This window comes from Chiloscyllium plagiosum, chromosome 1, assembly GCF_004010195.1.
Source record: "Chiloscyllium plagiosum isolate BGI_BamShark_2017 chromosome 1, ASM401019v2, whole genome shotgun sequence".
Lineage (NCBI taxonomy): Eukaryota > Metazoa > Chordata > Chondrichthyes > Orectolobiformes > Hemiscylliidae > Chiloscyllium > Chiloscyllium plagiosum.
The window spans coordinates 94,338,038-94,362,564 of record NC_057710.1 but is presented as its reverse complement, the minus strand read 5'-3'; the positions used below and the strand labels follow the sequence as shown (position 1 = coordinate 94,362,564).

At 39.2% G+C, this 24,527-nt stretch overlaps 1 protein-coding gene across 4 annotated transcripts in view; it reads right to left on the bottom strand.

Annotated features, from left to right (window-relative positions):
- The window catches only part of atp8a1 (ATPase phospholipid transporting 8A1), a 354,037-nt gene that overhangs the window by 226,701 nt on the left and 102,809 nt on the right, over window positions 1-24,527 (bottom strand). For 2 of the 4 annotated variants that reach the window (XM_043691994.1, XM_043692004.1), the window contains exons 7-9: window positions 21,802-21,875; window positions 17,207-17,276; window positions 7,372-7,499 (exon numbers count right to left, since the gene is read on the bottom strand). In XM_043691994.1, coding sequence (XP_043547929.1) covers window positions 7,372-7,499; window positions 17,207-17,276; window positions 21,802-21,875 — 272 coding nt within the window. The remainder of the gene's footprint in view (window positions 1-7,371; window positions 7,500-17,206; window positions 17,277-21,801; window positions 21,876-24,527) is intronic. The other 2 variants (XM_043691984.1, XM_043692012.1) reach the window with 1 other exon arrangement.

The following is a 24,527-nucleotide window of genomic DNA, read 5'->3' as shown; positions in this document are numbered from 1 at the left end:
ATTTAAACTTAAAGCATAAATTAAACTAAAGGCCAGATTCATTAAAAACAATCATAAAACTACTGGGGGGGGGTGTGGGGGGGGGGGGGGGGGGGGGGGGGGGGAGGAGGAGGAAAATCTGACATCCTTCGCCACTCTATTCTATGCATGGGTTTCCAACCCACAGCGAGGTAGCAACTCTAATCATCCTCTGAAGTAGACGGACACACCACTCAGTTGTCGGCAGCTGACTACCAGTTGGTCAAGGACAGTTATGAACAGATAGTAAATATTGGCTTAGCCAGGGATGTCCAAATCTCAAAAAATGAAAGAATAGCTGAACAAACAGTGGGTCTGAATAGGGGCCAAATATTTGCTGGCAGGGGACAGAACTGCTGTGATAAATGAGCACTTTGCAACCCACTCTATAAAAGAAGAATTTAACAATACTGGAACAAAAGAAATAATCAGGTTATGCCTGAAATGTCAGTAGTGCTCAAGTCACTTGGTCCAGATGGGATGCCTCCAAGGTTGCTCTGGAAAATAAGTTGGCAAACAGCAGGGGCTCTGCCCACAACCAAAACAGCTTGTTTTTCATGAGATTATGCATACCATGTCGGGGGATCAAATGATTGCAAATATTATATTCCTATTCAACAAAGAGAACCCAGTAACTGCTACAGGCTTATCATCAAAACATCAGTGGTGGGCAAAAGTCCAGAGAATAAAACCTCTGACACAATGTACTGTCACAGATAGATTTCTGAAGGCAATTTCTAGCTGGTATATGTGACTGCACTCTTTGATAAAATACTGGATAAATTTGAGAGAGTAGTACCACTGTTGCATATATAGATTTTCAAAAAGCATTTGATAAAGTGCTGTACAAAGGACATACTAGCAAAACTGAAGACTGGCGATAGTGTGCCAGCGGCAGAGTAGATAGAAAAATCAGCTAAGAGACAAAAATGCTTGTTTTACATACTGGAAAGAAAGAAAAAGAAATAACTTGCAACTACACAGTACCTTTGCAACCTCAGGGTCTCCCAAAGCACGTTATAACAAACAAATACAATGGTGCCTTATTTCAAAGTAAGTAGGAAATATAACAGTTGAAATATGCATAGCAAGGTACCATAGACAGCAATTTGATCAATGACTAGTTGAATTTTTAAATGAAAGGAAAATATTGCAGATGCTGGGAATCTGAAATGAAACAGAAAATGGTGGAAATTCACTTCCAAAGATGATTCTCTGGACTCATCTGTGTTACAGATGCTGTCAGATCTGCTGAGTTTGTTGGTTGAGGAATAAACTATGGCCAAGACAGACTCCCTTGCTCTTTTCTGAATAGTATGACAATATCTTTTACGTGCACCAAAAGGAGGAGATGAGACCTTGGTTTCAGGTATAATCTGGAAGACAGCACTCATGACAGTGTGGTACTGTCCTAGGACTGCATTCAAGTGGCAATCTGGACTACACGCTCAAATCTTGTGGATATGATTTAAATCTATAATCTATGTCAGAGGTGATTGCGCTCCCAGAGTCACAGCTGACGCTAAAATGTACAATGGCACCCTTAGGGACAGTACAAGACCCCATGCTCTTTTCAGTGTAGAATAAATTGGATTTACCGATAAAACGTATATTATCAAATTAGTAATTGACATATCATTTGGAAATTAAGCAGGCAATGAGGAAACAGAAACTAGTGGAAAGGGTAGATACATAACTGATGAAAGTTAGCGCAGAGATATGAAAGTGGATGCATTTGGGAAGGCAGAAAGCAGAGTCAATATAAACTAAATGATCAGTTGGTAGGTCAGATCTATATGAAATTTCAGGGAAAAAGACATACTGTTGAAGCTTTTTGTCTTATAATAATTAGGACAATTTGCAAGAATACAACTTTATGAGAAAAATAGACATTTCTACTGCATGAGAGGCGAATGCTGAGTGGGTTGGTAATTGGAGTCTGATTGGTACAGGCACAACGACTGAGGTCAGGCAGTATCTGAGGAGCAGGAGAGTTGACATTTTGGGCAAAAGCCCTTCATCAAGAATCAGCACCACACTCTCAACTCTAATCTCCAGCATTTGCAGTCCTCACTTTCTCATAACCACAGAGGATGCATCAATTCATTCTGACTGACAGTTAACTGCCAGGCTTTGTTTAACTTTTAAACCACGCAGGTTGACTCTGATTGATCAGAGCATAGGCATGAGAACTAAACCAGGAAATAGCTGTGACCCATTTTAAGTTGAAACAGGTACAGTATGCTCTTTCTGTCTGCAATGAAAACAGCTCTGTGCAAGAATATATGTGGCTCCTAGTACTAAATAAGGTGCCAACAATCTTATGCTCACAAGAGTGTCTAACATGAGGTGCGATTCTGCAAATGGGCGACATTTGCTCTATAACCCAGACTGTGAGGAATTGTGCCGACAACCAATTTAGGACAGTCAGTCCAGCTGGCAATGATGTGCAGTTGTACGTACTGGAAGCTGCGTAAAAACACAGAAAATAGGAACCGGAGTAGGCCATTCAACCCATTGAGCCTACAACATGATCCCGACTGATCCTCTATCTCAAATCCATATTCCTCTTATCTCCCTATGGCCCTCAAAATCTAACTTCCAGAATTTGGAGATGCCGGTGTTGGACTGGGGTGTACAAAGTTAAAAATCACACAACACCAGGTTATAGTCCAACAGATTTAATTGGAAGCACACTAGCTTTCGGAGCAACGCTCCTTCATCAGCTAACTTCCAGAAAACCACCTACTTCTTTCCTAAGTATATTCAGTGACTTGGTTTCCACTGCCTTCTATTGTAAAGAATTCTACAGATTTAACAGCCTCTGATTGAAGGCATTTTTCCTCATCTCAGTCCAAAATAGCCTATCTCATATCCCAAGACCAGGGGGGTCTGCGGTAACATCATTCCTGCATCCCACCTAACCAGCCTTGTCAGAGTTTTATATATTTCAATAAGATCGCCTCTCATTACTCCAAACTCCAGTGCATGCAGTCAACCTTATCTTTCTTCAAACAATAAACTCACCATCTCAGAAATCAGACCAGTGAAGATTTGTTGCACTCCTCTATGGCAAATATATCTTTACTTAGGCAAAGAGAGCAAAATTGCACAAAATACATGTGATCTCACCAAGCCTCTGTACAGCTGTACTCAAACTTTTGTGCAATGCAGGTCAACACCATATGTTTTCTCAATGCTTGTTACATAATTGCTTTCAATGACTGATGTACAAAGACATCCAAGTCGCTTTCGACATCAATTTTTCCCAATCTATCAGGATTTATGACTCTTCTGAAGAAAGGCCATACAAGATAAACTGTTTTTCTCTCTCCAATGATGCTATCAGGCCTGTTTAGCTTATCCAGCACTAATTTCATAATGTTGGACGAATATCCTTATGCCACACCTTTTGGAATGGATGGGTACCTAGTTTTCAAGAAGATTTGTAGCTCGGGTTGAGGTTCACGTCGTAAGTTTGCTCACTGGGATAGAAGGTTTGGTTTCAGACGTTTCATCACCATACTAGGTAACATCATCAGTGAGCCTCAAGTGAAATGCTTTCTATTAGTGTGCCTTGGTCTCTTAAGGTGGGTGATATCATTTCTGGTTATTTTTCTCAGGGTATAGTAGATGGGATCCAAATCAATGTGTTTATTGAGAGAGTTCTTGTTAGAGTGCCAGCCTTCTAGGAATTCCCATGCATGTGCCTGTTTAGCCTGTCCTAGGATGGACGTATTGTCCCAGTCGAAGTGGTATCCTTCTTCATCTGTGTGTAAGCTGGTCATGTCTTTTGGTGGCTAGTTGGTATTCACGTATCCTGATGCCTAATTTTGCCTGTCTGTCCGATGTAGTGTTTGTTACAGTCCTTACACAGTATTTTGCAAATTATATTCGTTTTACTGGTTGTTTGTAAAGTGTTACAATAGGGGTAAACCTTCCTACTTAATTTAAACTACCACACAGAAAAGATTTATCCTGTGCAGTAATCTGAAAATTTGAGAGGCCAAGAACTATTTAAAGTAAAAATTAATAACTTTATTTCTTAAAGTATAACAGAGAATAATTAACCTAACAACCACTTACAACTCTTTCCTCTAACCTATCTTTTACCTTCCCTTCTATAATAGTCTGATAAAACTCTACCAATTAAGACTTACCAAAAATACAAGTTTTCAAAACCAGCCAGCTGACGCATCTTCTATTTGGATCTTCCTGTGCCTTCTTTTCTTCTTAGGGATTATGCTACACAGGTCACTGATTGATAAAGGTACCTTTAAAACAGCTATTTTTTGTACAGTCTCTACATGCTGGTGGCGTGGCAGTTCTCCTGCAAACTATTCAATTTTCCCTGGTCTTATACCCCCACAGTATCGGCTTTTAAGATTGCCAATATACTAAATTCAAACTTGATTGGAGTTTGGTATTTTTTGGGGTATAATTTAAACTGATTGGCTTAGTTTGAATCTGTTTTTCTTTCCAAACAACCAGCTACACTAACTGCTCGACCACATGCTACATTGCATTTTGTTGAGAACACTTGATACTGTCAGATAGTTCTGCTAGCTTTTAACTTTCTTAAAAGGTACCCACATCTTCATAGCAATAGGTTCATCAGCCACTGTTTAAATGTGTTGGTAGTTTTGTGAGCTACCACTTTCGCCTACCCAATAAACACAGTCTGCTGATTTCACAACAACAAACCCAAAAAGACAGACAATGCATCCGGAAACCCTAGCCACATTACCATACATCAAAGACGTCTCTGCAATGACTTCCAGACTACTCAGACCCTTTGGCATCGTGGTAGCCCACAAAACTACCAACACACTTAAACAGAGGCTAATGAACCTAAAGGATCCAATACAAACAACCAGCAAAACAAATGTCATTTATAAAATACCATTCAAGGACTGTAATGAACACTACATCTGACAGATGGGTAGAAAACTAGCCACCAGGATATGTGAAAACCAACTAGCCACAAAAACATGACCCATTATCACTCGTATCCTTATGTATAGATGATGGAGGACACCACTTTGACTGGGATAACACATGCATCCTAGGGTAAGCTAAACAGAGACAAACACAGGAATTCCTAGAGGCCTGACATTCTAACTAGAACTCCGTCAATAAATACATTGACTTGGACCCCATTTACCATCCTCTGAGAAAAAGAACTGGAAATAATATCATCCACCTTAAGAGACCAAGACACACAAACAGAAAGTGAGACATAACACCAGCCTTCACCAGAGGCTCACTGATGATGTTACCTAGTATGGTGACAAGAATGTCCGAAAACAAACCTTCCAGCTCAGCAAGCACACTTTCAACCCAGATGGGTACCTCTTTGGATCTAGTCCTGGGACATTTTTGGTGGAGAATAAATATGCTTTGGGAGAGGCAAGACAGCCTTTGGGACTGAAAGGTCATGCCTGTATGCAACAAGTGAATAAACTTATTGAGACTGGCAAAGTTGTCAAGAAACTGTCTAAAAAAGAAATTTATTCAGTTGAAAAAGAGTATTGCTAATTATTTGACAGTGCCCATCTACATAAAATTATCATCAGGTTTATGTTGCATGACTGATTCCCAAAACTATCATTCAGGAATGTATTAATAGCTAGTGACAGCTGCTTAATGAACACAAATATTTACTGATTTAAGCCTTTTAACTAGCTGAGAGAAACATTTCTTGACATAAGGTAGTAATTATAAAACACTCTTTTCAGGATAAGTCATGGAACACTAAAGTGCCATGTTTATTTTCATCAGGAATTTGTTGTCTCAACTTGGCTGATGATTTGATTTGTGTCAATAGAAATGTGTTTTGCTTCAAAAGTGACATCCTTAATAAACTGGTAATTTTACTTCTGTCAAGATCTCTTCTGATTAATGCCCAGGCTGGGCAACAAAAGTAACAGTATTGAGAGAGAAGGGCGTAGGGTACTGGGTAGGGGATGCATTGTGCTGAGTTGGCGTGGAGCTATGAAATGCCAGAGATCACTGGGGACATATACAGTATAAGGGGCCATGAGAGATGGGCATAAAGATGACATGACGATCTGAAAGGTCATGCAGGATTGGATATAGTGTCACAGGAGTGTGAGAGGCCATGCAGGATTGGCTAAATGGACAAGGCACAAGTAGTTTGAGGAGCTATGGGGGTGACTGCAGAGGCATGGTTATTATAGATGGGGCATAGATAGATAGATAGATATAGAGAGAGATAGATGATATAGAGATATAGATATAGAGATATATATATAGAGAGAGAGAGGTGGGGGGGGGGGGGGGGGGGAGAAAAGGGAGGTATCTTTTTGTAATCTCAACGTTATTTACAATGCTGGAGTCCCAAGACGGGCGTTTCAGGAACCAGGTAGATCTCTAGGTCTCAATCGGAATCCAGCCTGCATACCCAGACCAAAAACCTGAAGCGTGGGTGGCCATCATTAAAGGTCAGTTTTTGAAAACAGGAGAACTCCTGCCTCTACCCTTTATCCGGGATGAAAATGAAAATAAAGCCGAGTGTTTTTGTATCCCCAAGGAATTGGTACCTACGTGAAGCCCTTTGGAGAAAATGCACCAAAGAACGTAATGAAAATATTCATTGCAAATATAACCTGTAATAGCAAGGTCAGTAAGACATTTCATGTGCTGTAATTAAAGAAATTGATGCATATTGCACTTTTTGTCATGTCAACTTTGAATTATTCTGTCATGTACTTTGACAAATTTTATATCACATATTTTTGAAAATAAGGTATTTTATCTTTGCCTGTGTTCTGAAAGGGGCTTCTGGATAAACAGAACATGATGGCAATGGTGCCACACAAGGTGCAATGGAAGGAGCCACAACTCTACCAACTGATTCAGTCAATTAACATCTCCTTCAGCAAGTGATCTTAGGGATTTGATCCTCAGACTATCTACAAATGAACAGTGGCAGCTGAACAACAATACTTTAAGGGTATCATAATAGCCTATCAAACCTAGTGCAGGATAAATGGAAAAAACAACTTGACTCACCAAGGGAATAAAATACCAATGACGAAAGATAAATTAGCAGAAGGTAACATGAGGTCACGCTCAAAAATATTTAAGATAATTGCAAAAACAATGCATTGCTTTAAGAAAGGAACAATATTAACAGTACTATTTTTTGCAGAACTCTAGAAAAGATAAGGATTACAGCATTGGCTGCTTGTAAATGAGAATACAGAAAGTTCTCCTCTCAAGATTTAAACACTGATGAAAGCAGCTTTTATTCCTTTTAATCAGTAGCTACATTTGCAGATACCATTCTGAGCAGAAAATGAGTGCATCTTTTCCTTCAGTTTACTTTACCTTTTTCCATCAAAGCGAATATTGCCCACAAAGTCATACAAGTGCCGATTAGGACTTTCACACTCAAGTTTCCCGGATAAATTCATCAAACTATCAATATCTTTTAACTCTGCTGTCTGAGGTAGACCCTTAAGAAGAAAAGAAAATCAGAAATTTACTTATCATTAAAATCTTATAATTGATTACTATTATCTTCCAATTTTTGTTATTAATATATGATGTGTTAATCTTAACATTAGTTTAGTTAGGTAGCGAAATGATGTTGGTCCATGGAGTGCCAAAAATAAAATTGTTATTGAATTCCCATAGAACCATGTAACATGCCGGTCAAATCCAGTGTATTTTAGTGCAACACAAAGCACAATAATATATTTTTTCAGTCTGTTATATTTGGTGATTTCTTTGAGAACTTTCCATGGCTTTAAAATGTAGACCTGATTGCTCATTATGTTGATTCTTCATGTTCAAACAGTAAAACATGAAAAACATTACATCACAGAAGATGACCTTTCAAATCTTCAGTGCCTATCACAAAGAGCTATCCAATCTAATCCCAAGTTCCAGCATATCCATGTAGGCTACAGCACTTCAAACAGGATAAGGCTATAGTATGGTCCGAGCATCATGATTGACTACTTTATTCCTCAGTGACAGTATACAAAACAAGCATTCAGCCAAAGTTTCAAGTGCTCATAATTTCAAAAGTTAATTTTGATCCAAAAACCTGTGTTTTCCAACAAACCATACAGAACAGATCGACATTTGCCACTAATCCACCAGAAAAGAGTATATTCTCTCTTGTTCCCATGCCACTCCGTATCTTTGAATGCAAGATATATACATAAACATATATATTCTTCCACTTACAACTGCATCTTTGTCTGAAGGTACCAATGTAGCCTGGGATAGTACCATTTGCAAATATATTCCTTGTTCAAGTGCCTCTTCTTCAGTTCCTAGCCCAGACAGTGAATATCAGCAAGCAATCAAACTTACCCTGAAACACTTCTCTTCCACCTGAGAACTTCAGCAGATTTTACAATTCTTAGACACATCGATCAATTATAATATAATTAATACTACCCTAGATGAATGGTGAAAGGTAGAAATCAAATCTGGCCATTTCCTAATTTGTATGGCACAGTTGAAAACTAAACAGAGGATATTATGCTATACCACCAAGAGATATTAGTTGAAAACAGTCTTCTAATTTATCTATTTATGAGGCAAAACATTTTGGTAGCAAGAATTAAGAAGTTGCATGTTATTTAAACAGAGAGAGACTCCAAAATGTGGTACACAGAGATATCTTGCCAAGGGTTGGGGAACATATTTACAGAATAAAGTGGCACACATTTAAAATTGTTGTGGAAAAGACCAAACCCCCTCAAAATATAGTAAGATATCCTAGACCCCAATTTTGTTTTAAGGAAAATGTAAAGCATTATGTTCCAGGTGCAATTCAATTATTCAAACTACCAAGCTTGAAGTAAAACAGACTTTGTTCTTACACTACAGTTAAAATAGAAACAAAACCAAGAAAATGAATAACTCAACTGGAAAACTTAATAGAACAACAGATTAACTACTCAACAGCCACCCCAAAACTGTAACATCCCATAAACACACTATTGGCAAAGGCAAATTCAGTAAAATAGATTGTGTCTCATCCAAATCTCCAGTCCAAGAAGAACAAACATTAAGAGAAACTTCAGAAAGCAAGAGAGGTCAGGCATTTTGCTGTAGCAGGGAGGGATGTATAACAGCTTCCAAACCTCAACAGCTACTGAAAGTGAAAACAAAAATCCTGGTTCTGTGGGAACTTGACCCCATTCATTCATGCTGCTTCTATTGTTCCAACTTTAAAAAAAAACTTAAAGCCTCACAATTATAGAGTCATAGTCATAGAGATGTACAGCACTGAAACAGACCCTTTGGTCCAAATTGTCCACGTCGAACAGATATCCTAACAGAATCTAGTCCCACCTGGCAGCACCCACCCCATATCCCTCCAAACCTTTCCTATTCATATACCCATCCAAATGCCTTTTAAATGTTGCAATTGTATTAGCCTCCACCTCTTCCTCTGGCAGCTCATTCCATATATGCAGAGGGTGGTACATAAAAAGGTTGCCCCTTAAGTCTCTTTTATATCTTTCCCCTCTCACCCTGAACCTATGCCCTCTAGTTCTGGACTCCCCGACCCAGTGAAAAGACTTTGTCTATTTATCCTATCCATGCCCCCCCCCATGATTTTATAAACCTCTATAAGGTCACCCCTCAGCCTCTGACGCTCCAGGGAAAACAGCCACAGCCTATTCAACCTCTCCCTATAGCTCAAATGCTCCAACCCTGGCAACGTCCTTGTAAATCTTTTCTGAACCCTTTCAAGTTTTATAACATCTTTCCAATAGGAAGGAGACTAGAACTGCACACAATATTCCAACAGTGGCCTAACTAATGTCCTGTATAGCTGCAACATGACCTCCCAACACCTGTACTCAATACTCTTGTCTCAACCCCTCCATTAAAAAAGGGATAAAATATACTTCTTAAAGCCATAGCATCATCACAAAACATAGACTCAGTCAAATGTCTTCTCCCAGAGGGCAGTGAATGCTGAAATTCTCCACCCACAGTGCTGAGAAGGCTAAATCATTAGAGCTATTTAAATAGGAGGTAGACAGTGTTTTGAAATACCAGGGAGATGATGACAATGCTGAAACAAATACAGAAGTTGCTGGAAAAGCTCAGCAGATCTGGTTGCATCAGAACTGAGTTCTGAGGAAGGGTGCCCAGACCCAAAATGTTAACTCTAATTTCTTTTCACAGGTGCTGCCAGATCTGCTGAGCTTTTACAGTAACTTCTGTTTTTGTTTCTGAATTACAGCATCTACAGTTCTTTGAGTTTTTATTTGATGACAGTGCTGGTTTGACAAGATGGAGGAGTTGAGGCCTGAAGCAAATTGGCCATGACCTTGTTGAATAGCGGGGCAAGTTTGAGAGGTCATATGACCTACTGTTGCTTGAAGTTCTTACATTCTTATGTCAATGTCAACAGCAGTGACATTTGGGTTTTCAACTTTTGTCCATATCTGGACCAAGCCTATTAGTGAATTCTATTAGTGACAAAACTCAAATGAAGCATCAGTGAATGGTTATCATTAAGTAAGTGTTGCTTGATAGCACCGAGTTGATGCTAATGAATTAGCGATCGGTCTTATTGGATTTAATCAGATCTTTGAGGGTATGACAGACTGTTTTCCATGTTGTCAAGCTGTATACTTGTATAGAAGCAGCTGCAAAATGGTGGAAGGCAAGGAGAATTAAATACAAAATGCTTCATTGCTAAACTCCAAGTTTCTCTCATCATAATTCATGGATATGTTCTGTCCTAACAGTTTAACAGAGTCATGGTAAGTTTTGGAACTACAAGTGGTGGGAGGTTCTCTCAGTTCTCAGTAGTGAGTGTATACCTTCTACAAGATAACACTGCAGTTTCATCAAGATTCCTCAAACTGCACCTTCCAAACCCACAACCACTACCACCTCAAAGGACAAAGGTATGAAGAAAATAATTGGGCTATTACGATCTATTGGCTGGGTGAGCATTTATTGCTCATCCCTAGTTGCCCTTGAAAAGGTTGTAGTGAGCTACCTCCTTGAATTGCTGCAGCTATGTGGCAGAGGTATACACACAATGGTGTCAAGGAGGGAGTTCCACGGTTTTGACCTGGAAACAATGTAGGAACAGTGACATATTTCCATGGATGGTGAGTGGCTTCGAGGGAAACATGAAGATGGTGATGCTGCCATGTGTCTGCTGCCCTTATCCTTCTAGATGATAATGGTCAATAATTAGAATGGTACTGTCTATGGAGCTTTGGTGAATTTCTGCAGTCAATCTTGTCGATTGCAAACACTGCTGCCAAGGTGTATCAGTATCAGAGGCATAGAGCGCAGAAACAGACCCTTCAGTCCAAACAATATGTCAAAAATAATCCCAAATTAAACTAGTCCCACCTGACTGCTCCTGCCCCGTAACCCTCCAAACGTTTCCTTTTCATGCATCGATCCAAATATCTTTTAAATGTTGTAATTGTACCTGCACCCATCACTTCCTAAGGAAGTTCATTACACACATGAACCACCCTGTGTAAAAACTTTGCCTCATGTCTTTATTAAATCCCTCTCCTCTCATGGGTAATCCAAGATGGATGATGGGACAAAACTATGGCTCTAAGAGCTCTCTCTTTTTTGAGGTATTTTAGGTGTTGGAGCTGATTTCCTCAATTCCATGAGCAGTAATTACTGTTTTATAATTGATTGCATTGTTTTCAAACATTGAGGAGAAATAAACAACAGCACTTTAAAAAGGAGGAAGAGACACCACATGGTCAATGAGAGAGAGAGAGAGAGAGAGAGAGAGAGAGATCTTGAGGAAAATAACTACACTGCTGTCTGACACAGCAGTGAACCTGCACAACTACTGCCTTTGCTGTTTGAGTTCAAGTATTTCTGGACATCAGAGTGCATCTAAGAAAAATGAACAATTAACAAAATTCTCAGTTGACCTTGGAGAAATGTGTGTGGGAGAGCCCATGATACAGGAGCAGGTAAGTGCATGATTTTAAATATAACCTTGCTGTCTTCTTTTAATAGTGAGTAGAGTGGGTTCTTTTTGGTTATGTTATACAGATCTGTCTCCTGATTAAAATTTAAAAATATAAAACATAGGTACTAGGTTAGCCTGAAGTTATTTTTTTTTAAGAGCAGTAAGAATGTGCTATCTTCTGGGTCTAGAGATTGTTAAAGTGCAAAGATGGTCTTTCGTAGATGACATGCTCTTCCTGTTGGATGAGAGAGATTAGGGAGAGTTTCCATGTTATGGATCATTATGTCTACACTAAGTATAATGTGGCGAATCCTATCAGATTGCATGGATTGGTTGGAGTGACATTTAGAGGCAATGAGGAATTTACAGGAGCAGGGGTGTGATGGATGGCATTTATAGGAAGGGAGAAAAGCTGCAGATATAGTCAGGTAGATGGGTTACTGCCAGGAAAGGTAGGAGAAGGAAGGTGGTAGTGCAGGAGTCTCCTGTGGCTATCCCCAACTTAAAGTAGTATACTGTTTTGGAAAACGTAAGGGGTGATGGACTCTCAGGTGAACGTAGCTCAAACAGCCAAGTTTCTGGTACCGACATCGGCTCTAAAGTAATGAGGGGTACACCAGGTTCCGAGTGATTGATTTAGTCAGAGGCACAAGAGAGATATTTCTGCGGCCAATAGTAAGAAACCACAATTGTGTGTTGCCTCTCTGGTGCCAGGATCAAGGATATCTCAGAGAGTGTGCAGGATATTCTCAAAGGGAAGTGAGACCAGCAGGAGGTCGTTGCACACATTGGAACTAACGACATAGGAAGGGAAAAGGATGAGATTCTGAAGGGAGAATATAGGAGGTAAGGCAGGAACTTAAAAAGGAGATCCTTGAGGGTAGTAATATCTGGATTACTCCCAGTGCTGTGAGCTAATGAGGGTAGGAATTGGGTTAAAGCAGATGAATGCATGGTTGAGGAGCCAGTGCATGGGAGAAGGGTTCACATTTTTGGATCATTGGAATCTCTTCTGGGGCAGAAGTGACCTGTACAAGAAGGATGGATTGCACTTGAATTAATACATTGGCAGGGAAATTTGTGAGAGCTGCTTGGGAGGATTTAAACTAGTAAGGTGGGAGGGTGGAGGTGGAAAGCAAGGAGATAGTGAGGAAAGAGATCAATCTGAGACTGGTACAGTTGGGAAAAGGAGCAAGTCAAACAGTTAGGAACAAAGCATAGAATGTGGTCAGACTGATAAAATAAACTGCACTTATTTCAATGCAAGAGGTCTAACAGGGAAGGCAGATGAACTCAGGGCATAGTTGGGAACATGGGACTGGGATATTATAGCAACTACAAAGGCGTGGTTCAGGGCTGGACAGGACTAGAAGCTTAATGTTCCAGGACAGACATGCTATCGGGGGTTGGGAGGGGAGGTGCGAGAGAGGTGAAGGAGAGGCATTTTTGATAAGGGACAGCATTACTTCAGGAGGATATTCTGGGAATACATGCAGGGAAGTTATATGGGTGGAATTGAGATATAAGAGAGGGATGATCACCTTAAGAGGATTGTACTATAGACTCCCCAGTAGTCAGTGGGAAATTGAGACACAAATTTGTAAGGAGATCTCAGTTACCTGTAAGAATAATAATGTGTTATGGTAGAGGATTTCAACTTTACAACATAGACTGGGACTGCCATAATGTTAAGGGTTTAGATGGAGAGGAATTTGTTAAGTTTGTACAAGAAAATTTTCTAATTCAGTATGTGGATGTATCTACTAAATGTGTATAACTTGATCTACTTTTGGGAAATAAGGCAGGGCAAGTGATTGAGGAGTCAGTGGGGGAGCACTTTGGCTCCAGTGACCACAATTCTATTAATTTTAAAATAGTGATGGAAAAAGATAGACAGGATCTGAAAGTTAAAGTACTGAATTGGAGGAAAGCAAAGTTTGACGGTATTAGGCAAGAACGTTCAAAAGTTGATTGGGTGCAGATATTTGCAGGTAAAGGGATGGCCGAAAAATGGGAAGCCTTCAAAAATGAGATAACGAGAGTCCAGAGATGGTATATTCCTGTTAGGGTGAAAGGCAAGGCTCGTAGTTGAAGGGAATGCTGGATGACAAGAGAAATTGGGGTTTTGGTTAAGAAAAAGAAGGAAGCATACGTCAGATATAGACAGCAGAGATCGAGTGAATCCTTAGAACAGTATAAAGACTGTAGGCGTATATTTCAGATGGAAATCAGGAGGCAAAAAGGGGACATGAGCTAGCTTTGGCAAATAAGGTTAAGGAGAATCCAAAGGGATTGTATAAATACATTGAGGACAAAAAGGTAACTAGGGAAAGAATACAACGCCTCAAAGATCAGCAAGACAGTCTATGTGTGGAACTACAGGAGACGGGAAAGATACTAAATGAGTACTTTGCATCAGTGTTTTCTGTGGAGAAGGTAATGAGAGATACAGAATGTGGGGAAATAGATGGGGACACCTTGAAAAATGTCCATATTACACAGGAGATGGTGCTAGATGTCTTGAAACGCATAAAGGTGGATAAATCCCCAGGACCTGATCAGATTACCCTAGAGCTCTGTGGGAAGCTAGGGAAATTATTGCTGGGCCCCTTGATGAGATATTTGGATTGATAGTCACAAGTGAGGTGCTGGAAGACTGGAGGTTGGCTAACGTAGTGCCACTATTTAAGTGGTATGGAAGAGCCAAGAAACTATAGATCAGTGAGCCTGACATCACTGGTGAGCAAGTTATTGGGGGGAATTCTGAGGGACAGGATTTATTTGGATAGGGAAGGACTGATAAGTGATAGTCCACATGGCTTTGAGAGTGGAAAATCATGTCTCACAAACTTGATTGAGTTTTTGGAAGAAGTAACAAAGCGGTGAGGGCAGAGCTGTGGACGTGATCTATGTGGACTTCAGTAAGGCATTCGACAAGGTTCCTCAGGGTAGATGGGGAAAGGTTAAATCACATGGAAATCAAGGAGAACTAGCCATTTGGAAACGGAATTGGCTCAAAGGTACAAGACAGAGGGTGGTGGTGGAGGGTTGCTTTTCAGACTGGAGGTCTGTGACCAGTGGAGTGCCACAATGATCAGTGCTGGGTCCGCTGCTTTTCATCAATGACTTAGATGTGTACATATGAAGTATAGTTTGTAAATTTTCAGATGACATCAAACTTGGAGCCGTAGGGGACACCGAAGACATTTACCTCAGAATACAATGGGATCTTGATCAGATGGGCCAATGGGCCGAGGAGTGGCAGATGGAGTTTAATTTAGGTAAGTGTGAAGTGCTACATTTCAGAAAGGCAAATCTTAGCAGGATTTATACACTTGATGGGGAGTATTGCTGAACAAAGAGAACTTGGAGTGCAATTTTCAATTCCTTGAAAATTGAGTCACAGGTGGATAGGATAGTGAAGAAGGTGTTTAGTATGCTTTCCTTTATTGGCCAAAGCATTGAGTACAGGAGTTGGGAGGTCATGTTGCGGCTGTATAGGACAGTGGTTAGGCCACTTTTGGATATTGTATGCCATTCTGGTCTCCTTCCTATCGGAAGGATGTTGCGAAACTTGAAAGGGTTCAGAAAGATTTACAAGGATGTTGCCAGGAGGGTTTGCGTTATAGGGAGAGGTTAAATAGACTGGGGATGCTTTCCCTGGAGCGTCGGAGGCTGAGGGGTAACCTTAGAGGTTCATAAGATCATGAGGGGCATTAATAGGCTAAACAGACAAGGTCTTTTCCACAGGACGGGGGAGTCGAGAACCAGAGGGCATAGGTTTAGGGTGAGTAGGGAAAGATTTAAAAGGGGCCTAAGCGGCAACTTTGTCACTTTTCCATACACACACAGGGTGGTGCGTGCATGGAATGAGCTGCGAAAGGAAGTGGTGGAGGGTGGTATAATTACAACATTTAAAGGGTACCTGGATGCGTATATAGGAAGGGTTTAGAGGGATTTGGGCCAAGTGCTAGCAAATGGGAGTAGATTAGGTTAGGATATCTGGTCAGCATGGATGAGTTGGACTGAAGGATCTGTTTCTGTGCTGTACACCTCTATGACTGTGTGCCCCGTAGTCTTGAAATCCCCATCTTATGGAAAAGATAACTACCATTAACTCTAGCTATATCTCTCATTATTTTATTAATTGCTATCAGGTCACCTCTGAACTTCTTACACTCCAGTGAAATAAGTCCCGGGCTATCCAGCCTTTCTTTACCTTCCATTCACGGCAACATCCTGGTAAATCTCTTCTGAACCCTCTGAGCTTGATAATATCCTTCCTACAACTGGGTGACCAGAAGTGGACATGATATTTCGGAAGAGGCCTCATCAATAACCCCTACAACCTCAATGTGACTTCCCAAAGAGGAATGTATGTTTCTGGATATGGTGTTAATGTAGTCAGATGCTTTGTCCTGAATGGTGTCAATGTTTCAGAGTTATTGAGTTGCACTCATTCAGGCAAGTAAGGATTATTCCATGATACGCCTGGCTTGTGCCTTGTAGGTGGTGGACAGGCTTTGGGGATCAGGAGGTTAATTACTCGTTGCAAAATTCTTGGCCTCTACCTTATCTTGTAGCCTCAATGCTTATGTGGCTAGTCCATTCTTTAAGGGCTCAATAGTGGTGGTACCAAATCACATTTAGCAATGGACATTGAAATTCAAAGTCCTTCCTATAACTTTGCTACCCTTAGTGTCTCTTCCAATGGTGTTCAATGTGGAATAAAATGATTCTTTAGGTTACGGAATGCACCATGTAATAATCAGTAGGCCATATAGCTGACTTGTATACCACTGTGTCATCACAGAAGACCAGTCTGGCCTGCTGGTGGGATAAGACAAACCCATGAATGCTGATGGAGAAATTGGAGGCAATGGGCTGCAAGATTATTCAATATTCAATCCGCCATCCACTATATCACAGATCTTTCCTGACGGTTGCCTTCCAGATTCATTGCTTCTGTACTTGCTTCTACCTGGTCCATCTCCAAATTTTTTCCAGTTTTGATAACAGATCATCAACATGAGACTTCAAATCTTTTTCTCTTACAACAGATGCTCAAGCTATATTCAACATTTTCAAAGTTTTAGTTATTTTACTTACTCATAAATAAACCAAATTGAGACCAAGAAATGGCTTTCCTACAACTTGATTTAATTTGAAACTGTTCGGATAGTTATGTTTCTCAAATACTGACATAGACGAAAATCTTACCTGACGGATCTTAAGATTTGTTTCTCCATCTAAGTTGGAAGTTTCAATGTAGCACATTGCCTGTGGTTCACTGACATGAAAGAGAATGACAAGTTTATTAACATTTGAACAGTTTAAAATATTTCAGAAAATGTACAAATTTGAAGCATTTATTTACTGACAGAAATGAACTCCAACAGAACAAGTGCTGTTTTTCATTCCTTATATTAATACAGTATTTTTCATTCAAAAGACATCTTTAGTTTCTCACCAAACTCATGGCTAACCATTATAACTTTGTTTGTAAATGTTGCAGTAAATTTGTTGCAGTATAATGTATTTAAAATTGCAAAAACTTGAAGAGGAAGTATTCAAACATAAAATGAACATGTAAAAAAGTGTCTGTGGAATATTGGATCATTTCTTGAAATCATATAACTTTATTGATTAAATTATGCACAAAATTAGTTAATGGTTATACAAAAGTAGGTGGAATGAACCAAAGATGTTTTAAACAGTTTTGCACCACAAATAAGAAAATACTTCATAATGTTTTGCACTTATTCCTTTAAACACATCTTGCTGATTCTACTCCTATGGATACTTAAGGTGGAGGAGGAAAGAACTTATTATTTCATTAAACCAATGAAAACTGCCAATTATATTGAAGGATCAGTTCTTTGATTGTTCAGAAAGATGTGCCTTGGGAACTTGTGCATACGGCAATAAGGGTAATAGCTCATGCATATAATACATGTGCAAGAAAAGATTTTATGTACCTGTTAACCAGAAGGGAGTGGGACAGGGAAAGCAACATCCAAAAGGCAAAATTGTATATATAAAACAATCAGAAAAACATTTCATAAAAGCACATCAGTTAACACAGCAATGAAGCTACACAACAGTTAACAGATACAAGTCAGAAAAATAGAACTGTGCAGCAAGCTTCCTGATTAGTTTGTTACAACACCCTGAAGTGCAATTGCAGTATAGTAGTAGTTATATTTGCCACAGCAACATGCAGCTTGTCACATAATACAGAAACTGAGAAGTTATAGATTCAATAACATGCAAAAGAGAACATTCAGAAAAGTACAGTGGGTCCTCCAGTGGGATTATAAAGCCCACTAGGAAATATATTATTTAACAGGGTATCTCCAAAAACAGCTAAGATTGATTAAATTAACTTTTTTAGAAAAGCAAATTTGCTTCAGCTTTAAATTACAAGATGTAAACAGCCTTAAAATATTTTAAGATGTTTTGCTTTAAGGGGTAAGTAGTAGCAGCTGGATTTCTGCAAGAAATCATTTTGACATGATTTATTTCATTTCTAGAATTTGTTTTCATGATTTCACTATCAGTTAATGTATTACCTTCTCAATGCATAATTTCCTGTACATTTAGCAATAATTAAACATAAATAAACATACATACTGCAGGGATTGAGGTATAACTGGAGAAAAGGCAATTATGATGCGTTTAGGCAAGATTTAGGAGGTAAGGTGGAGAAGGAAACTGCAGGGGATGGATATAGTTGAAATGTTGAGCTCATTCAAGAAACAGAAACTGCTGGTCCTTGGTAAGTATGTACCTGTCAGGCAGGTAAGAAGTTGAGAGGAGGAGGCATGGTTTACTAAAGAAGTTGAAACTCATGTCAAGAGGAAGAAGGAGGCTTATGTAAGGATGAGGTGTGAAGGCTAAGATAGGGGGCTTGAGTGTTATAAGTTAGCCAGAAAAGATCTAAAGAGAGGGCTAAGAGGAGCCGGGGGGGGGGGGGGGGCAACATGAGAAAATGTTGGCAGATAGAATCAAGGAAAACCCTATGGCCCTCTATAGGTATATCAGCAATAGAAGAATGACTAAAGTAAGATTAGGGCCAATCAGAGGTAGCAGTGGAAAGTTGTGTGTGAAATCTAAGAAAATAGGGGAAGCACTTAATGAATACATTTGTCAGTATTCACATTGGAAAAAGGGCAATGCAGGGCAGCACGGTGGCTCAGTGGTTAGCACTGCTGCCTCACAGCGCCAGGTTCAATTCCCACCTCGGGCAACTGCCTGTGTGGAGTTTGCACATTCTCCCAGTGTCTGCGTGGGTTTCCTCTGGGTGCTCCGGTTTCCTCCCACAATCCAAAGATGTGCAGGTTAGGTGAGTTGGCCATTCTAAATTGCCCACAGTGTTAGGTGGATTAGTGAGGGACAAATGTAGAGGAATGGGTCTGGTTGGGTTGCTCTTCGGAGGGTCGGTGTGGACTTGTTGGGCCGAAGGGCCTGTTTCCACACTGTAGGGAATCTAATCTAGTGAGAATATGAGAGTACAGGCTACAAGATTAGATGAGATTGAAGTTGACAAAGAGGAGGTTTTAGCAATTTTGGAAGATCTGAAAATAGATGACTGGGCCGGATAGGATTTATCCTCGGATTCTCTGGGAAGCCAGGGAGGAGATTGCAGAGCCTTGGGCTTCGATCTTTATGTCATCATTGTCAACAAGAGTAGTGCCAGAAAACTGTAGGATAGCAAATGTTGTTCCCTTGTTTAAGAAGGGGAGTCTGGACAACCCTGGTAATTATAGGCCAGTAAGCCTTACTTCGGTTGTCGAGAAAGTGTTGGAATAGGGTTGTAAGAGATAGGATTTATAATCATCTGGAAAGGAATAATTTGATTAGGGATAGTCAACATGGTTTTGTGAAGGGTAGGTCGTACCTCACTAACTTTATTGAGTTCTTTGAGGTGATGACCAAACAGGTGGATGAAGGGGAAAGCGATTGATGTGGTGAATATGGATTTCAGTAAGGCTTTTGAAAAGCTTCCACACTGTAGGCTATTGCACAAAATATGGAGTTTTTGAACTGAAGGTGATTTAGCGGTTTGGACCAGAAATTGGCTAGCTCAAAGACAGAGGGTGGTGGTTGACGGGAAATGTTCATCCTGGAGCTCAGTTACCAGTGGTGTGCTGCAGGATCTGTTTTGGGGGCATTGCTGTTTGTCATTTTTATAAATGATCTGGATGGGGGTGTAGAAGGATAGGTTAGTAAATTTGCAGTTGACACTAAGGTAGGCAGAGTTGTGGATAATGCCAAAGAATGTTGTGGTTTACAGAATGACAGATAAGATGCAGAGTTGGGCTGAGAAGTGGCAAATGGAGTTTAATGCGGAAAAGTGTGAGGTAGTTCTCTTCAGAAGAAATAACAGGAATGAAGAGTACTGGGCTAATTGTGAAATTCTTGGCATTATAGATGAACAGAGATCTGTGCGTCCAGGCGCATAAATCCCTGAAAGTTGCCACCTGGGCTGTTAAGAAGGCATTAGGTGTGTTGGTGTTTATTGGTAGGAGGATTGAGTTTCAGAACCACAAGGTCATGCTTCAGCTATACAAGACACTGGTAAGGCCGCACCTGGAGTATTGCGTGCAGTTCTGGTTACCGCATTATAGGAAGGTTGTGGAAGCTTTGGAAAGGGTTCAGAGGAGATTTACCAAGATGTTGCCTGGTATGGAAGGGAGGTCTTACAAGGAAAGGCTGAGGGAGGGAACTGAGGCTGTTGGAGAGAAGAAGGTCGAGAGGTGACTTAATCGAGATGTATAAGATAATCAGAAGGTTAGATAGAGTGGACAGTGAGAGCCTTTTTCCTTGGATGGTGAAGGCTAACATAAGGGGACATATCTTTAAATTGAGGGGTGATAGATTTATGACCGATATTAGGGGTAGTTTCTTCACTTAGTAGTAAGGGCGTGGAACGGCTTGCCTGCAAACAGTAGTAGACTCGCCGACGTTAAGGGCATTTAAATGAGTACTGGACATATACATGGGTAATAACGGAACAGTGTAGGTTAGATAGACATCAGATTAATTTCACAGGTTGGCGCAAAATAGAGGGCTGGAGGGCCTGTACTGTGTTGTAATGCTCTATGTTCATAGCTATATACAGCTTTGATGTAACAAAATTAAAGCACTATCAATAAGGGATGATTTCTGAACTTCAATCTTAGACAAAAAGAACTGTAGACATTTTGATATTTATATTTAATAAAATTCAAGTTGGAGAATACATTTATGTTAAATTTTGTTCTGACCGTTGTGTATCAAGGAATAGATTATTGTGACATCTTAGTGCAGTGAAGATTACTTGGGTGTATAATTATCTATTGCAACTGCAATTTACCACACTACAGAATTACAGAACAGAAACAATAAGAAAAGTTCTTAGTCTCAACTGTACTGCCCCAGAGAGGCAAAAGAGATTAGATACTTTCCAGAAGCAGAAACCATTGAAAGCCTGAGGGCTTGCCTTTGTGCACTTTAGAATTTTGTAGACAAAAGCATTGGAGGAAGTCTAAGGACAAACTTTCACCCCATCTCATTAGTGAAAAAGCTACATTGCATTAGAAACAAGGAGCAAAATTTCTTTGCTTTTTTTAAAAATCTATCCCTGGCCCTTTTTACACCACCACCAGACAAGGTCATTTCTGTCAGTAATCAAAATTTATGCAGGAATCTGATACACAATGTGAATTGAAATACATTTGAAATAGAATTACAAATAGCCACTTTGGGCTGCTTTTGAGGACCCACTGCTGCTTTAAATGCTACAGTATTATGTTCCCTAAATCAAATCTGACCTTGACGACAGAATGACGAGGTCAGCTGGGAGATGTTCCCCATTGGTCACCTTCACAATCTCCCCTACTGCCACCTATATTAATCCCAGCAGATAGAGGGTTAGGACGTACACACAAAGACAAAATTAATAGGAAGGGATAAGGTAATGATGGAAAATGTGATGGGAGAAAGTCAAAAAGCAAATTGATTGGTTATACAGAAAATAAAAGAAACAATTAAAATTTCTTTGCTATATAATTTTTCAAAATCCATTTTATTCATGTCAGATGCAACCATAACATCCAAGAATTAATTGGATTGTTTTAAAAGTACCATGTGCAGAAGGATCTGTACACAATGAATTTAATAGGAACATTTTTAAATAACTAAATTTTACAAGAATTAATGTCTCCTTATCAATTCCACCAAATTTGTTTTGTAAAGTATAGAAAATGGACTTAGGACAGTAATTTAAACAAGCGAAAACACTTAAATTATCTACAATTCCAGATAGTCAAGAAAACATATTAATTTGATGGCTTCTGGTGATTTTTGAAGTTTCTGGTTTTTAAGAATTGGCAATATTCGATAGTAGTGGCCAAACAAATTCCACAATCGGACACATGGTACATGAAAAAGTGTTGAAATTAATTTCAAACTTACTGTTTATAAAAATCTATATCTGGATGTCATATTGGTAACAAATATCAACACATTGGCAACAAAATTATGATTTTAAGGCAAAATAGCGGTTGAGAACAAGTGTCGTGCACAACTGAAGCTCTTTTACTGCTAAATAAAAATGCATAATATTTTTATTTTGTATAAATCTTTGAAAGAAAATTAGGACTTTTTAGATTTTATTTATAAAGGAAACATCGGTCTTATGTGACTTGAACAGAAAATGGATTTTGCAAAACAAAATATCTAAAAAGGTTTCAAAGAAAGAGTCTCCAAGAAAATGGTTCTGCAAAAAACGAAGTTGCATTTTGGGAAAACTCAATTTTTGAGTTCCATATTCTTCATTATAAATAGTAGTGCTTTTTCAAAAAAACTTTCAAAATTCATGCTGAATTTCGTTTAAGCTGACTGTATAAACAGATCCCCTGAAAAAAAAAGCCAATGGTAATGAGAAGTCTTAAATATAAAACTATTTCAAAATAATATAAATATGACATTTCGTGGCAACACTTTTCAAGCAATTAAAAACTATTTTAAACTGCAAGAGTAATTCTGGCTGCTAAATAAATGAAGTAATCTTATGGGAGCGTACATTTTCTAATGGGAGAGGGGACAATAATCAGGGGACATAGATTTAAGTGAAATGGTAGAAGATTAGCAGGCAAGTTGAGAAAGTTTTTCACCTGGAAAGGGGTCTCTGGAACTCATTGCCTGAAAGGACAGTTAAGTCAGAAACTCTCATAACATTTAATTAATATTTAACGTGTACTTGCATTGCCACAGGCTCTATGGTTTTGGCCAAGAGCTGGAAAATAGAATTAGTGTAGTCGGATCTTTGTTGACTGGCACAGACAGAATGGGCCAAATGAACTCTTTCTGTGATGTAAATGTTTATAACCGTGCACTGAGCGAAAATATTACTTGCAAGGATTTGGTGAGCACCTCAGCAAATATTAGAGCAGTTCAGCACCTATTGGCTGGAAATTCTGCACTTTCCAAAAGAATGTTTATGCTCCTTCTGCTTGGGAACTGATAATAAAACTTTACACTTTGCGGGCTTACTTAGTCTGCACCAGATTTTCCTCTCCTTTTCTGAAATCTGCTTCCAATCCTATGGCACAGAAAGAGGCCATTCTGCCATTTTGTGCTTGTCCCAGACCTTTGATTCAATTTGGCCTATTCTCCTTTCTTTGTTAGCACAAAACATCTTCCTTTGCAAATATTTCTCCAATTTCTTTTTGAAAATTATTAACCCCGCTTCAACTTTCTTTTTGAGAAAATATTTAAGAGCATAACTTTTTAAGAACATATTAAGAAATTGTCCCCTTTTATTTTTCAGCAAATGAACTTAAAATCTGTGTTCATGGGCGATCAATACTTTGGCTTTCCTTAACTACTACATTAAAACTATTAATTCTGAAGACTCCCATTAAATCTCTGTTGAGCCTTAATTTTATATTTTCTCATGTCTCAATATAACTAAGTTCCTCATCACTGATATTATGCTCGTAAAATTCTTCTATGCCTTCTCTAAAGCTTTTGTGATGGATTCTCAAGTGATTTACCTAGAATTGAACAAAATGCTATAGTAAGGCGTAACTAATGAGTTATAAAGGTTTTGCAAAACATCCTTGCAACTTCTAACGGACAATCTATTTCATCCCACAGGCATCCATACTTCAGTTCCCATTATGGATGTGAAAGTGGAATCATACAGCATACGGAATATGCCTGTTCCCTCTGACACCAGGGATAAAATGTGGAGCCCAGGCAAGGCCTGATGAATCATCAGAAGCTAGAGCATTTCTTGGACAATCCTATCAAAAGTCTCTAGGAATACCATGGATGTTCATAACTAACACACAAAACATAGTTTTAATATTAAACACTACTGTGTTGTCATGTTAAATTCAGGATTTGGTAATGCTGAGAAAAATACATGATAGTTTAAACCTATTGAGGACATTGTAATTGTGAAAATAATTTAAAAAGTGGTTATGTATCGTACAGTACAACTTCCACTTTACATAGTTATTTATATGAATTGTACTTTCTGACTCAAAAG